Source organism: Carex rostrata, chromosome 16 (assembly GCF_964058835.1).
Source record: "Carex rostrata chromosome 16, lpCarRost1.2, whole genome shotgun sequence".
Classification (NCBI taxonomy): domain Eukaryota; kingdom Viridiplantae; phylum Streptophyta; class Magnoliopsida; order Poales; family Cyperaceae; genus Carex; species Carex rostrata.
This window is the reverse complement of record NC_135933.1, coordinates 4,909,006-4,924,634: the sequence shown is the minus strand read 5'-3', so window position 1 is coordinate 4,924,634 and position 15,629 is coordinate 4,909,006. Positions and strand designations below refer to the sequence as shown.

The window sequence follows — 15,629 nt, the reverse complement described above, 5'->3', positions numbered from 1 at the left end:
CCAAGACGCTTCCTCGGAGATTTGTACAAAGTAAATCTCCAAGAAGCAGTAAATCTTCAAGAAGCACTTTTTAAATCAACAGCGGAGAAGATTCTAATACCTTTACATAGTGTTGTGCTGTCGGGTAGGGTACGGATACCTCGGGTAAATCCGGGACGGGTAGTCGGGTAGAACGGGTACGGGTAGGACGGGTATTTTTTTTTAAAACTGTACCCTACCCGTTTCATACCCGTGCCCGTCTCGGATAACGGGTACGGATTTTTTTTGTGTTTTTTTTACTGTTTTTTTTTTTTTTTTTTTTTGTGTTTTTTTTTTCTTTTTTTTGTGTTTTTTTTACAAACCGGCGGGAATTTTTTTTAAAAATTTGAATTTCAAAATTAAACGGGTTAATGGGTATGGGTTAAACGGGTAAAGGGTGCGGGTAGAACAGGTAAAGTATGCGGGTTCGGGTTCAGATAAATGGGTGCGGGTACGGGTACAACGGGTTTCGGGTACGGGTAAGACGGGTACAGGTTGGACGGGTTTTTTTCTCAAAAATTGGTGTCTAGTCCGTCTCAAACCCGTACCCGTTTACCCGCCTATACCCGGACACGGGTACAGGTACCTCGGGTAACTGGTACGGGCGGACCGGGTTCGGATAACCCGTTTAGGGTATTAGCAAACCTCTAGGCTTTACACCTTAACTTCACTGTAACAAACGTCATGTGATCTGTTCGTTACAAATTTCAGAAATATCCGCTTCTCAAAAACTTATATATGTTTTTTTTTCTTGAGGGACTTCGTAGGATATATGTGCAAAATCAAACGGTTCGAATCGCAAAATATCGAAATAATACGCATATGACTCTACTATAAAGAGAGAATTAGGCTGTGCACCACAGTAAGCTCATTAAAAGAGAGGGAAGGGATGGGAGGAAAAGATAATAACTAGTGAAGGTGACAAAATCCTCCTCTACAATTGAAGGTGACAAAATCTTCGAAGTTTTAGTCAAATTTTATACACATTTTACCTCCTCTCTCACTCCCATACGTTCACCTCTAAAATTAACTGTTTTAGAGCAAGTAAATGACCCTGGTCAGATCCGGTCAGGGTCAGGGCTCATTTTACCTCCCCTCGCGTACCTGGAGCACTTTGGTCCTATAATAAATTTGCACGGATTGATTAGCGTCTTCTTGGTGCCCGGCTGCCCGCTCATTATCTCTCGTCTGGGATCCGATTACTAAAAACTAATTAGTGATCAACATTAGAAAAGAAACAGAATGCGCCGTGCATCGTACCTCGTGCACCGAACGCAGTGTAGATTGTAGAGGATAGATATGCATCTCGCGCTTTTCAATTGTTGGCTGTGAGATAGAAGAGCTCAATCGGAGAGAACCATGAGGGATTTGAATGGAGAAGAGCTTCTTGAAGAAGCTTCGCGAGTGACTGACAGAGTGCGAGAGCTTCAAGAGGAGGTGGTAGCGGCGGCGGGGCGGAGGTCAGGCGAGGAGCAATCTCTCCGACAACGCGTCTCCGCGCTTGACTCCATCCTCCGCCATGTCTCGTCTCTTAAGGCTAGGCATGCGGAGCTTGATCCTAAAATTTTAGAGAAGGTGAATTGCTTGCAAACTCCCTTCTTTTATGTGATTGGGAAGAGAATCGAACAGCTGGAAGGAACGAACTTGTTATCTTTACTTCAAACATGAAGAGAAAAAAAATACTAATTGGCCTATCTTCATGCATAAGGATTGTATTTAATTTTACATTATATTTTGCAGATTGATGAAGAATTAAACAAGGTACGGTGTGTCCTCACTGAGGGAGATGTGGCTGCTATCCTTCCTAGCAAAGCTCATGGTTTGCATTTGATATTCTTTATATTGACTATAGAAGGAAATCCATAACTCAATTCATTTTTTGGAAGAAATATAATTAATTGTAACTTGAGGCCCATGCAAGATGTCAAGAGTTACTTTAATAGTTAATTTTGGTTGAACGATACAACATTTATATCCTTGACTCTGTTGAGATTTCTACAGGGAAGGTATCGATGTGTTGCAATATTGAAAGAGTCAAGTTAAACTCTGCTTCTTTGGTCTGTTGTTCATTAAATAATTATCAAAATATTTATGTGAAACTTGTTTTAAATTATTAGGTCGGTTTTTAAAGATGTTCCTTGGACCAGTAGATGTACATGTCGCAAGGAAAGAGGAGAAGCTTAAAATTAAAGAAGAGTACTACAGATACAGGGTACCATGCTATCTCATATTCATATGATTATAACTGATGGTTTTTCATCATCAATTGTTCCCTTTTTCCTTTTTGAATGGTTTTTGTAATTTTAAGAAGTAATCATCTTTCTGTGCAGGATAGAACTGCTTTCTTGTTTCTTCTCTTCCCATCGACTTTGCTTGTTTTGAGGTCTTGGATTTGGAATGGATGCTTCCCAGCTTTACCAGTTCAATTGTACCAGGTAAAAATACCATAAAACAAATTATACAAACATATATTATCTTTCCAGTTCTTATATTCACAACATTTTTTCATGGAGAAATGGTTATTTACTATAGGCATGGCTGCTATTTTTGTATACAAACTTAGCATTGAGAGAAAACATTTTGAGGGCTAACGGAAGTGACATTCGTCCCTGGTAGGGAAATTTTTATCTTGATCTTCTAATTATAATACTATGTTGTGTTTTAAGTATACATAAAAGATACACTTGTATTTTTGTTAGGTGGATATATCATCACTACTGTACCATGTTGATGGCTCTTGTCAGCCTTACATGGGAAATAAAGGGAGAACCTGATTGTGCAAATAAGCAGGTATTTTTGCTTCCCAATTTCCCATTTGTCTACAGCTAATATATGAATTTATAATTTTATATTTCAATTTTATTGTAACACTTCCACAGAGGGGTGTTCAGCTGTTTTTGGCATGGGCTATTCTGCAAGGCATTGCAATGCTGTTACAAAATAGGTATCAGCGCCAGAGGCTCTACACTCGCATTGCTCTAGGAAAGGTGATCTTAATTTAAGCATTTTTGTAATTTTTAGGCATTTCATAGTGCTGTTACTTGTTTACTGGCATATGGTAAGCATTTTTGAGTTTAAATTCAGCTTGCCATTAGTCTCTTGTAGATAGGGGAATAAAAGAAAAGAAAAGGGAATAAAACAAGAAACAAAATGGGACTGTTCGTTAGCAAATAAAATTCCAGCAATTTTTAGATGCTGCTATGTTAAGTCTTTAACTGACCTATGAAGTTAAATTTTTTTCAGGCAAAAAGGATGGATGTGGTGTGGGGTGAAGCAGCTGGTGTAGAGGGTCAGCTATGGCTCCTTTATCCCATCCTTTTCACTTTACAGGTACCAAAATCTTTTAAAATAATCATTCTCCTCAGATAAGAGCTTAAGATGATTGATAAAGGTATTTTTGAAATTTTAATCTTAATTATTAGGGTTTTGAGGCATATGTTGGGATGTTACTCCTTAAGACGGCTTTGGTTGGTGTTATTCCTCAATGGCAGGCAAGTAAAATTTCATTGCTTCGTCCACTTTATTTTCTTTAATTTATTCGATGCAAAGCATATTGTCCCATGTATATCCATGGACTGGGATACTGACAACTTGTTTCTCTCAAAATTGTTTCTTGGCAGGTAATAGTGTGTGGGTTACTGCTTGTAGTGATGGCAGCGGGCAACTTTGTCAACACAGTCCAAACACTAATTTCTAAATTTAGGTTCAAGGCAAAGGCGAAGAAACTAAAAAGCCAAGCATGATCTCCAATCTGATTTAAAGTCATCTCGACTTATATAGTAAAAACATTTTAGTTAATAATGCTTTTCAAATTTTGATCAAAGTGCAAGTTCAGATGTTGCTTGTTAATACCATAATTGCAAACATTTGGACCTCAAAAGTTTTTCCTCGGAAACATGGTAAAGAAAGTTTTATACCACATGTCATATTCGACCCGAACACTTGTCATATAAGAATTCTAATTTAGAGCATCTAAGCTCTTAACTGATCCAATAACACCAACACCTTTGCACCGTTACTAACCTTATTAACAAAATGGCATGAAAACCATGAAAGAGGAACTTAATAATAATTCAATATATTGTTGTCTTCATTGTCTAGGACCACGTGAAATGCAAAAGGTTAAATGAAGATTAGAAAATAAAATTTAAGTATCAGTATCTTTATAATCCAAGTCAAAATATATTTGATAACTGTCAATGACAGTTGTGATCTTCAATACATTTTCTGAATCCCTTAGATTATTACTTAACGCACTTACACTATAAATACTTGATTAAGTAATCAAGTTAAAATATATTTGACAACTGTCAATTGCCATGACAATTTTTATCTTCCATATTCGTTTTCTGAAGCTCTTAATATTTGATTATTACTTAATTTTCACGTCAAAAACATACTTGTTTGTTAAAACTTTATTATTTATAAAAACAGTTAGAAGGTAATGAAGAGGGAGAATTTGAAAGTATATATAATAGATCTTCTCTAACAACTTTTAACATGAAATTATATCTTCTGAGCACTAAGAGCTAAAGGAGAGGAGTTGCTCGAGTGGTATAAATTTAGGTATTAAGAGGATAAGTACATCATCACTTTTTTCAAGAAGTAAATAACATAAATATTACTTTTTTGTTCGTTTATTTTAATTATTTCACTTTGAAAATTAATTTGAGAAAACTTCGATGTAGTTCATTTTTTTTTTCTTCGTACATGTATGAATGGATGGGAGCATCTTTAGGCACTAACCAGATACTATGAACATTATTTTATCATAAACTTTGGGCTAAATTTAACCCGTCATTTAAATGGCCGAAGTATGTGCTCGCTAATTGCGAATCAGGTCTCTGTTCCTTTTTCTTCCCTTCAATTTTGCGACGCAAATCTCTGCACCAACCGTAGGATTTCCATGAATGTTGGAGCAATATTTTTTGCATGTTCTGAAAGGTTTGACGAAAATAAATAGAAAATGGAAGTTGTGTGATATGAGGCAGAGATGACCAAAAATACAAATTGCCTGATTAGCTCAAGCACAAAATTTAGATAGTTTTATAAATTATGATATCAAGGCCAATATAAAATATGAAAGAATATGATAATTAGGTCTAGTAATACTCTCGTAGCAGTTTTATACAAGTTGATGATAAGATATTAAAGAATTATCAAAAACTCAAAATTTATATTGGTATTACTATTATCTGAGAACTAATAATAATGAAATAAGAGTATAATATAGCGTATGCATAATGGCTCGTTTTATATTTTTGCTTTAGAGTCAATAATTATGAAATTAGAGCATAATTTAGCATTACACCCTAATTTCCGAATTATTGTCATTTTAAATCTCTTTAAAATAAGAAAAATATAATAGAAAAGCACGAGCTGTTGACATTTAATTTGCATCAGTGTTGTTTGTTTTTTCAATCAAAAGTTTGTGAATGTCAAACTCTTTGACATTAAAAAATCTCATATAAAATAAGTCAGAACTAATGGTATAGATGAGGATAGTTTGGGAAAAATGGCACGGCAGAGCCGGCTCCGTTACGGAACAGCACGGTAACGGCACGGAACGGCACGGCACGTGTTACTGTTCCGTGCCGTGCCCATTCGCGTGCCGTGACCACCTCTTGACATTTTGGTCACGGCACGGCACGACACGCGAAAGATCCGGGCACAGCACGGCACGTAATCACGCGAGTCACGTGTAATTAGGACCGCTGGATCTTAATCAAATGGTGAATCTTGAAGAAACTAACTTAAATTATGAAAAAATAGTTAAACGTGATTAGTTACGTTTGGACACGGCACGTGAATAGTCACGGTGTGACTCGCATGCCGTGACCATTCGCGTGCCGTGACCACCCCTTGATATTTTGGTTACGACACGGCACGGCACGGGTCACTGTTCACTTGGTCACAGCATACCACGGCACGAAATCAAAATAACGGCATGTTAGTCACAACACAGCACATTTTTTCCACTCTAGATCCACTCTAGATGAGGATTGTCGATAGGATCTCCATCAAATCGAGAAAGAGAAGTATTGGGTACAATTGGAGAGGAATAACGATTTGAATTTTGCATGTTGACTCGACCGAGAAGGCGAGAACATCCTTTTATGTAATTGGATTGGGAGAGGACTTCATTTTTTGGTTTAACCTCAATACTAAGAAAAAAGTGAAGCAGCCCGAGGTCTCTAATCGCAAAAAAAGTTAGTTGGAGCAAACAAATTAATCATGGTCCAAGAAATAATACTTAAGAAATTGACTTGCCTTTCCTATTTTTCTAGTAACTAACTCTTTAATTATTAATATTAGACATAGCACCAAAAAAACAGTATCGCAACAGAGCCTTTGACCATCTCCAGTTTCTGAATAACCAACGAACAGATTGCATTTATGGTAATCCAATAAAGATTTGCATTAAAGAATGAATTCCAAGTTTTTGCCAGCTGATTTGTGTTTCTTTATGAAAAATAATATGAAAAGACCCTTATGGTTATGGTTGTGGCAATAGTGCACCAATTTCGTAAGAAGAATGCAAACTTTGAAATGTTCATTGTATTGCTCATTTTTGTTTCCTATGATGGTAACCAAGCAATTTTAATTTATGCTGAACCAGTGAACATGTTGCCTGCCCATTTGCATAAATAAGCTCTCCATCAATACCACATCCCTTCTGAGTTGTGCCAGTTGAAGTAATCTTCACTGACTTAACCTACAAATTTGATACACAATTTAACTCGAATCAAGCTTTTACATAGCACCAATTTGTATAAACAGACAAATCATCCAAACACACAAGATTTTCCGACTGAAACTCTGCACTTATTCTAGAGTGAGGCTATGGTACTATGCATAGCGCACTTTGGTTCATACTATAGATGCATATCTCCATTTTCAAAATCTAAATGGTTGATCCGTTCCTCTCAACAGGATCTCCTTATGAAAACGTGCTTGGATGCCAAATTTTACAATTTTCAGAATTTTAATACTATTTTTTTAAAATAGGTACAAAATCACTTGATCTAAAGATTCTAGACCATTCAAAAGTAGTGATTTTCTACCTATCTAAAAAAATAGCAAAAAAATCTAAAAAATGTAAAATTTGGTCTCCAAGTACATTTTCATATAGAGATCATTATGAACGGTTCGGATCAACTATTTAGACTTTGAAAATGAAGATATGAATTCGTAGTACAGACCAAAGTGCGTTATGCATAGTACCGTAGTCTCACTCCTTATTATTGACATCCTATCAAAAACCAATCACTCTAGAATTCAAACTTAATGTGCCTGTTCCCATATGTTAACCGAACAGCATATTTAATTATTTTCTATAAACAGTACTTGATTATACATGGCCAATCAATAACCTATTAACCTAACATGGCAAAAAGTACCTTAACGTATTCAACAAAAGGCAGTAACAGATGCTGGCGAATCAATAATGCAATGTAAAACACGAGCAATCTCCACCGTCCACTCCCATGCACTAACAGCAGATCCAGGCTTCCATCATTGTGCGCAGATCTCGGAGCAGTTATCTGAGAATTCAATCCCTGAACTGTTTTGCAAGCATGATTGCATACCAAAATGCCAACAAATTCTCCTTTTCTTTTCACCCAGTTCTCTTCTGACCTGCATTTTCCACAAAGATTCAAGCTCATTTAGGGCTTAAAACATTTTATTTTTTTTTAAAGAAGTTACTGAAAACCCTTGTGATTACAATCAATTTTGTCCTAATATCTAAACCCTAGCTTTTACTAGTATTGAAAAACCTAAAACTTTTATCAAAAAACCTTGTGATTATAATCAATTTTGTCCTACTATGTAGAGATAAAGTCATGCAGTGACCGAATCCGGCACGGCATGGCACGTGTGCCGGTCACATGCTGTGACTCGTGTATCCTGTGCTGTGACCATTCACGTGACATGGCCATCCTTCAGAAAATTGGCATGGTGCAGCACGCGAATTGGTTGTTACAACACGGCACGTGGTCACGCGTGATCAGGACTGTTAGATCTTGATCTAATAGTGAATTTTGAATAAACTAACTAACATTACGAAAAACAAAATAGTTAAAAGTGACCAAACGTGACACGCTTAATTGGTCACGTTTGGACATATCACGTGTTGTCACAGCAAGACCAACGTGCGTTACCATCCATCCCAATTTGGTCACGGCACAGAAAGTAAAAATATGACTTGGTCATGGTACACCACGTGACCCAAGTCGGTCACGTGACTAGTCATTGCACATCACGGCACGTATTTAGATCCCTAATCTAAACCCCATATACCCCTTTTATACCAAGTATATACCCTATCTTTTCTCTTAGCTATGCTGACACTGTCTAGTCCTTATTATGCACCAGTTAGGCTTAAACATAAAAATATAAAACAGAAGAATAAACTGATTTTAATAGGAATTTGGAAATGAACCTGCTAGGTAGCAAAGCATCATTCTGTTTTGTTTTTTCTCCAGTCAAAGGGAAATACTCCAGCTCAAAGCTATATTTAGGCAAGGAAACAAATTTCATAAGGCCGGCAATCACGTATCTAATAGTCCCAAAGTACTGCCTGTATTTGTCTGATAGTTCAAGAACATCACTAACAAAACCAAAGCAGGCAGCTGTTACACCAAATTGCACCAAACCAGCATCAACCCATCTTACCGCAAAAACATCAACACTCGTCAGACCTCCCTGACAAACAAGTTCATGGAAATTAATTCACAAGTAATAAGAGAAACACTTCAGCAGGTTCTATTTTAAGTCAATCAAAAAGGAGAACCAGTGTGCACCTGTACCAGATTGGACCAGTACAGCACTCGTGTGCACAGTAATTCCTGGCATCCATAATTAGCTGCTCAACCCCAGATACAAAAAATTCATATCACCTGAGATAACTCAAATTTTGAGTTTAGATCCTAACCGTCCGATCTGCTTTAGCATGAATATTAAAGGGACCCTGTGCATTCCACCTCAAGCCAGATTGGCCCGGATCGTAATCGGACAGTATGTCAGTACCAAATAAAGGCAAAGAAAATACAGAGAATTTTGGGGTGTGGGGGAGTTGGATTAGTACCTGACCTGATAGGTGCTTTACCAATCCACACAATTAACAATTAACAATCAACAATCAACAAAATTGTTAGTACCTCTACTATAGCTGTTGTGGCTGAGACTGGATCCTTATATCCAAGAACACTCCATGCAAGAGAATTGTCAGAGCCAGTCGGGATAATGCCGATCGGCACCGAAATAGCTTTATCAATATCACTCCTCCTAAGCAACCCGTTAAGCACTTCATTTATGATGCCATCACCTCCTACACATATTATACCATTGGGACATGTCCTAAGGTCGATTGTAGAAGAAAGTGTGAGTGCATGGCCGGCTTCAGCTGTTTGAATAACTTCCATCTCAAAACCTGCATGCTGAATTATTTTAAAAATATGACTAAAGAGACCTGCTATGAAATGAAAAAACAAATAATCTGAACTAGGAAGTACTTTTGCAAACAAGAGCCCATACTTCTATCGTACTTGATGGAAACACCTAACACTATTCAAAATTTCTGAGCACACAACTGCTTGTTAGCTCAATGGAGGATGCATATTTCAATTACTTATTGACAATTCTGACCCAATCTGTGGTAAAATTTTGGCTCCTGAGCTAAACAACAACAAAGCCTTTAGTCTCAAACAAGTTGGGATAGGCTCCTGAGCTAAAAGAATTAAAATCAAGCCCAGTTAAAATATATTTATGATTTGTAATTGTACAAAAATATCGAAAGGTTTAGATGAATTAAACAAAGCAAATAGTGACATTTTGTTTTTACCTGAACCTAGAGATTTTAGTATTATGGCAAAAAGATAACATCTCGGGTGCTATTGCTATAACAGCAAACACATATATTTTTCTTTTGTTGATTGATTGCACTTTTGTTTCCGTGGGTCATAATTATAGGGTTCTGGCTAAAACTTGTCTAAAATCCCTGAGATCCTGTGGAGTAATAGTCTGGTACAGTACCTAGATAAACTGGGATTCTTTTCCGCTGCTTTTCACCCCATGACTAGCAGACGGAAACTTTGGACCACCTGCTTTGTATCCTACAGTTCAGATCAGATTTTCATGATCGGCCAAGAATTAAACCTTGCCTATAAGATATCAGTTGTGTCAATCCATGGGGTCCAATGGCAGCAGATATGGACCCATTTGATCCATTTCATATAATAACACAATCCAAGAGTTCCATTTTCAAAAAATACACACACCTGAAGTATGGGTTGCACTTTTGATCGAAAAATTTGTGAAGAACGACCACGACCCGAATTAGGGTTTAATACCACAAGAACCTTCCGTGGGATTCTCCAATTGGTAGAGGAATCATCATTCAAGTAATTGCTAGACACAAATTCAGACTCTACATTTTTGAAGCAGTGTTTTCTCTCTCTTGAATTATAAATTAATGGATCCAAAGATTTGTTATTTGATTGTATAACGAGTTGCTCAATTTGGGATCTTTTGGGATTGTAATTAATCCGAAAAGGCTTTATAAAGGGAGCAAAACCGAAAGTTTGGCACCTTAGACGGGTATTTGCGTATACCTGTAAGAGATGACAGAATTAATTTTAATTAGAAGAAGCAACCAGAGTTACCTGATTGCCTCGAACGGCTTGAGATAACCTAAGATTTGTACAAAGTTTGTACTTCTAAAATTGTAACAATAATTAAATACATATCTTATTTCGGCCAACTGGCACATATTTTTCATAGGTATAATACTCAATTTGAAGCTGTGCCTATTGCATCTAAACAAAGGCTTAAAGTTCCTCTAGATTTACAAATGTAGCAGTATAAAACTATAAATAAAAATACCCATGATTTGAATTTTCTTATTATACCATGCATTTGCAATATCAAAATCAGTTGGCAATTCTAACAAATTTGAGATCTAAATTAAAAGATCAACCCAACACAATCAAAGGCGCACAGGACGGACACTAATTAATGCCAATACAAAGAAAAGAGGAGCCTGAAATGAAATTAAGAAAGGCTGGGGAGTACTGTACCAGATCACTTGCGCGTAAGAAAGCCATGGAGATTTGTAACTTGTTCGAGACTAGGGATGCATAATTTACTTTAACAATGTTTTCGCCAGGTATGTGGAAGGGAAGTAGGGAGAAAGGGGAAAGGGGAAAGGGGAAAGAGGAAAGAGGAGGCAAAAAAAAAAGACTCGGCTGACAAAGTGGCCCCACCAAATGCTGTAAATGAGCCGAGCCGAGTTTGAGCAAGTTACTCTCAATTCTTCCTCAGTTCAGTTAAGTCGAGTTAGAATAGCATTTAATTAATGAGAATTAACTCGAGTTAGATTAGCAATAATCAACTATAAAGTTAACTCAAATTTAGCTCATTAGTTACAATTATATACTAAAAAAATTTATTTAAACACAAATAATTTAAATGACTTAGTAAGAGTTTATCTAAATACAAATAATTTAAACATAATTAACAAGATAATTAACAAAAACTTAGGAGTTGTTGAAACATAATCCTAACAACAATTTAGGAGTCATTTAAAATAATATGTGATTTATTGTGATGAATTTTGTATAATTCGAGTAATTAATGAGCGAGTTGGGGTGTGTTCAAACTCAACTCATTTATTAAACGAGTCAGTCAATTCGTTGAAATTTTTATAATACCCAATTTTTTTTTATAAAATTACGCAATCTACCCACGTTGTCGTGGGATTTCGAAATCTGCCATTTTCGGTAACTAAATAACCGGACAAAGCTCCTCTTTCCGATTATTTAGTCATCGGATCCAAAAATTGAGACCGGTGACTAAATAACCGGTTTCAAGAACATCATCCGGTTACTAAATAACTGGGTTTTTTTTTTTACAAAACAGATTTTTTTTGTATTGAAATATTAAAAATGTTGAATATATTTCTTTGAAAATAAATGGAATACAATATAATTTGATTTATTAGAAAGACTGCGACAAATAACCCGAATCAATATTTTTCAGACCGAATTTTTCACAGCTGTAAGAAAAATTAATATATTTATTTATATGTTATTGGAAAAAAATAAATATGCTTTGAATGTGAGTTATTAATCGCGATTTAAAAGTGACTTCTAGGTAATACAAAAAATATTGTGATCCTTCCAGTACATTTAATTTCTAAAAATTTCTAGGTAATACATAAAATATTGAGAATTCTTTTTGAATAACAATCAATAAATAAATTAAAGTTTTTTTTTCAAATATAGATACAACATTTTAGAAATTAAATGTACTAGAAGGATGACAATATTTTATGTATTTACCTAGAAGTGACTTTTGAACTGAGATCAATAACTCAAAATTCAAATATTTTTTTTCCAATAACACTAAAGAAATATATTAATTTTTCTTACAACCGCGAAAAATCCGGCCTAAAAAATGTTGATCCGGATTATTTGTCACAGTCTGATAGACCTAAATTATACACATATTCGATTTGATTTTTATCATCAAAAAGACACCAAATATCTTGTATTTTCATACAAAAATAATATAATACACCTAGAATCAAGTTACTGCGTTTGTTTGATTTTAATTTGCAGAAAATGAAGAAAATGAAGGAAAATGACCTTAGTGCGGACGCACTGGCCACCGGTGCGGTCGTTCTCAACACTTAGACGAAATTGGAAGGCTGCAGCATTCAATAAAAAAAACCCGACTCTGGTGCGAACGCACGCAGTACTTAGACGATCGTCAGAAATGCGGACGAGATTGAATAAAGAAAAAAAAAACCACCTCTAAAAACATGTATGACCCTTCATGTAATTTGAGATTTGGTTAGAGAGATAACTATTTATGTAAAAATTATTCATTTTATAGGTATAAATATGTATGGAAATTAATACTTTAGAAAAAAAATTCTATGTTGGAACTTTTGTGGTTCCCAATACAGTTATGAAAGTTAAATGCAGAGATAAATGGAGGGAATAGAAATGCGGGAACAATTATCATGATTCTTAATTTGAATTCAGCCGTGTGAGTTAATTGGGTCCTATTCGGATGGCTGTAAATTTATGAACGTTAGTGATATTTTAGACTTGTAATAAACATACGTTTGAAATGTTTATGGTTTGTCCTTGCTAGAATATGGACGAGGACATACAAATTAGCCGACCACCCCATCAAACACGAATTCAGATTCAGTGAATTAACTCAATCTTTGAATTTTAAATCGGAACTGTTTGATTAGAATTCGCAATAATCTATCCGAAGTGGAGCGCACATATCTCAAGAGATGAATTCGAATTGCGAAGCAATCTCGAGCAGCGACGGATTCGAATCAAACAGTCTCAATTCAAAACCCAAAAAATAAGTTACTTGCAGAGGATCCAGACCCATCCAACACCACGGAAAAAATAGTAAGAGTTCGAAATATAACAAAATTTGATTTTTTTTTTTTTTTTTTTTTTTGTTTACAAAATTTGACATGCAGATCAGATTGAACGGCTTCTCAATCATTTGGATAAGAATCAATAAATTTTGAGGAGGGTTCAAATGCCTCCATTTTTTGTGTCTCCACCATGCCTCTATTTTTTAAACTTTAATAACTCAAAATTTAAAACTTAAAAGTCAAAATAAAACCGTTGGATATGATCTAGATCATTTTCTCTATGTACTCATAAAAAAATTATGACATTTCAATTTTATTTTAGTTGTCATCAAGAGCTTGTAAAAAACGTACTAATGTGGATAATTTCTAGACGTTGATTTTTCAAATTATTGATTCACATAAAAACAAAATTGAAATGTGATAATTTTTTTATGAGCATATAGAGAAAATAACATAGATCACATCTAACGGTTTTATTTTGACTTTTAAGGTTTAAATTTTGAGTTATTAAAGTTCTAAAAAATGGAGGCATGATGGAGGCACAAAAAATGGAGGCATTTGAACCCTCCTCATAAATTTTATATCATTTTTATTTTAGCTGAAATAGAGAAGTTCTTATAATATCCTAATCTTTGTTAAGATTGATTTGAAATATTATCAAATTTGTAAAAGTAAATTTGTTGTTAAGCGATAATTTTTCTCATCTAAACATCATAAAATATCAGTAAGGTACATATATAGCCTTTCAATATATAGAAGCAAATCTCTCATGGGGAAATTGTAAACCCCATGGCGCAGTCTCCCATTTTTCTGATTTGTGTAAAAGAAAAGTTGACAATTGTAATTAACTGGGTTCTAAATAGCTAGCTATCAGAGACGAAGCCACCCTTCTACGGGATAGGCAGTTCTAACGATTTGTGGCGATTTTTTTCTGGCTGGGCAGATTCTATCATTTTTTTCATGGTGAGCCAATTGAATTTGGGAGGAAATATAAGTGTGAAAATGATGAGCTGAAGGAACTTGAGAAAGAAGATAGTACGGCTCAGAAAAGAAAAAGTTTTAATCATTATAAATATTAAATGGATCTGGTGTAGTATATTGTTATGAAAATATGAATTGATTAATAATGAACCATGTCCGGCCGAATGCATAAATATTAATGTATATTCCCAGATCTGGTGTATTAATTAGCAAGTAGATTTTTGCCGGTTTAGGTTGATGGCCTTCTTGTTTCTTTCTTTAATGGGATAATTTCATATTTGCACAATTCTCCCTCTACTTATCTTCATACTCATATAGTATTAATTTTGTAACAATAACAAGGCAAAACTTTTACCTATTATGTAAATTGTATGTTATTTGAACTCGAACCCATCAATTTATTAGAACTCAAACTTGATTTCTGCCTATTCCCGACTCAAATCCTAGCTTCGCCACTGCTAACTATAGCTACACAATAGCTTTTTTTTTTTAAAGCAGCTACGCAATAGTTTTTTCGGACCTCAAAAGCTATAACGCTATTAACCACTTTTCTCTTATAATGATTCTAAATAGCCATGCTGGTAGCTACTACCATGCTTTTAAAAAAAAAAAAAAGATTCTAAATAGCCAGCTATGATTGCGCTATAGCGCTATAATTGCTATTTATAACCTTGGTATTTAGAAATTGTTTTAGAAAAAAATATGCAATAAATACTAACCACGTATTTCAGATGTAATGATTACAATCTCTAGAGAATTATACAGGAATTCTCCAAAATAATTGTTCTAAATAGAATGTCTCAAGAAATATGGTGCACAAAATTTTCTAATGACCAGCTCAATTTATTAACATGTTTATCATACTCATTATGTGAAGATACGAGCATTAATTATCCATAAGCACTCATCCAGAAAATGGAAAAAATCCCTCAAAATATATAAATTATTGCTTTCCACTAAATCTTTAATAATTCTATACATTGTTCCAAATACTTGAATATGTACGTAGATTGGAGCTTTATGCACCCCAATGTTACAATTAGTATTAACCCCCTGCTTCCACAAATGTTAGTCAATAAGAAGTTTTATGCACACCTAAAATCACCATATTATTTTCACATACTAATTTATGATTTATACAGGAAATATCTGCTGCTGGTTTATCAAATGCCAGTTTTCCAGCAACCCGTATCTTAACCTAGGTGCATGTGCAAAATCAAAA

At 35.0% G+C, this 15,629-nt stretch overlaps 2 protein-coding genes across 6 annotated transcripts; one reads left to right on the top strand and one right to left on the bottom strand.

Annotated features, from left to right (window-relative positions):
- Positions 1 to 1,265: 1,265 nt before the first annotated feature.
- LOC144567257 (uncharacterized) lies at positions 1,266 to 3,944 on the top strand. The gene is made up of 10 exons (XM_078317351.1): positions 1,266 to 1,593; positions 1,759 to 1,837; positions 2,136 to 2,230; positions 2,349 to 2,453; positions 2,551 to 2,630; positions 2,718 to 2,808; positions 2,898 to 3,005; positions 3,262 to 3,348; positions 3,441 to 3,509; positions 3,639 to 3,944. The coding sequence occupies exons 1-10, from the start codon at positions 1,378 to 1,380 to the stop codon at positions 3,759 to 3,761; spliced, it is 1,053 nt and encodes a 350-aa protein (XP_078173477.1). The 5' UTR covers positions 1,266 to 1,377; the 3' UTR covers positions 3,762 to 3,944.
- Positions 3,945 to 6,411: 2,467 nt separating this feature from the next.
- LOC144567338 (sphingoid long-chain bases kinase 1-like) lies at positions 6,412 to 11,263 on the bottom strand. 5 transcript variants are annotated; one of them, XM_078317445.1, is made up of 6 exons: positions 11,097 to 11,263; positions 10,299 to 10,631; positions 9,180 to 9,458; positions 8,462 to 8,724; positions 7,419 to 7,656; positions 6,412 to 6,733 (listed from the first exon to the last, which is right to left on the bottom strand). In XM_078317445.1, the coding sequence occupies exons 1-6, from the start codon at positions 11,121 to 11,123 to the stop codon at positions 6,584 to 6,586; spliced, it is 1,290 nt and encodes a 429-aa protein (XP_078173571.1). In that variant the 5' UTR covers positions 11,124 to 11,263; the 3' UTR covers positions 6,412 to 6,583. The 5 variants fall into 5 exon arrangements, with proteins under 5 accessions (XP_078173571.1, XP_078173573.1, XP_078173574.1 ...); XM_078317447.1 differs by having other exon boundaries at positions 9,180 to 9,451; positions 11,097 to 11,218; XM_078317448.1 differs by lacking the exon at positions 10,299 to 10,631 and having other exon boundaries at positions 9,180 to 9,451; positions 11,097 to 11,232.
- Positions 11,264 to 15,629: the final 4,366 nt, after the last annotated feature.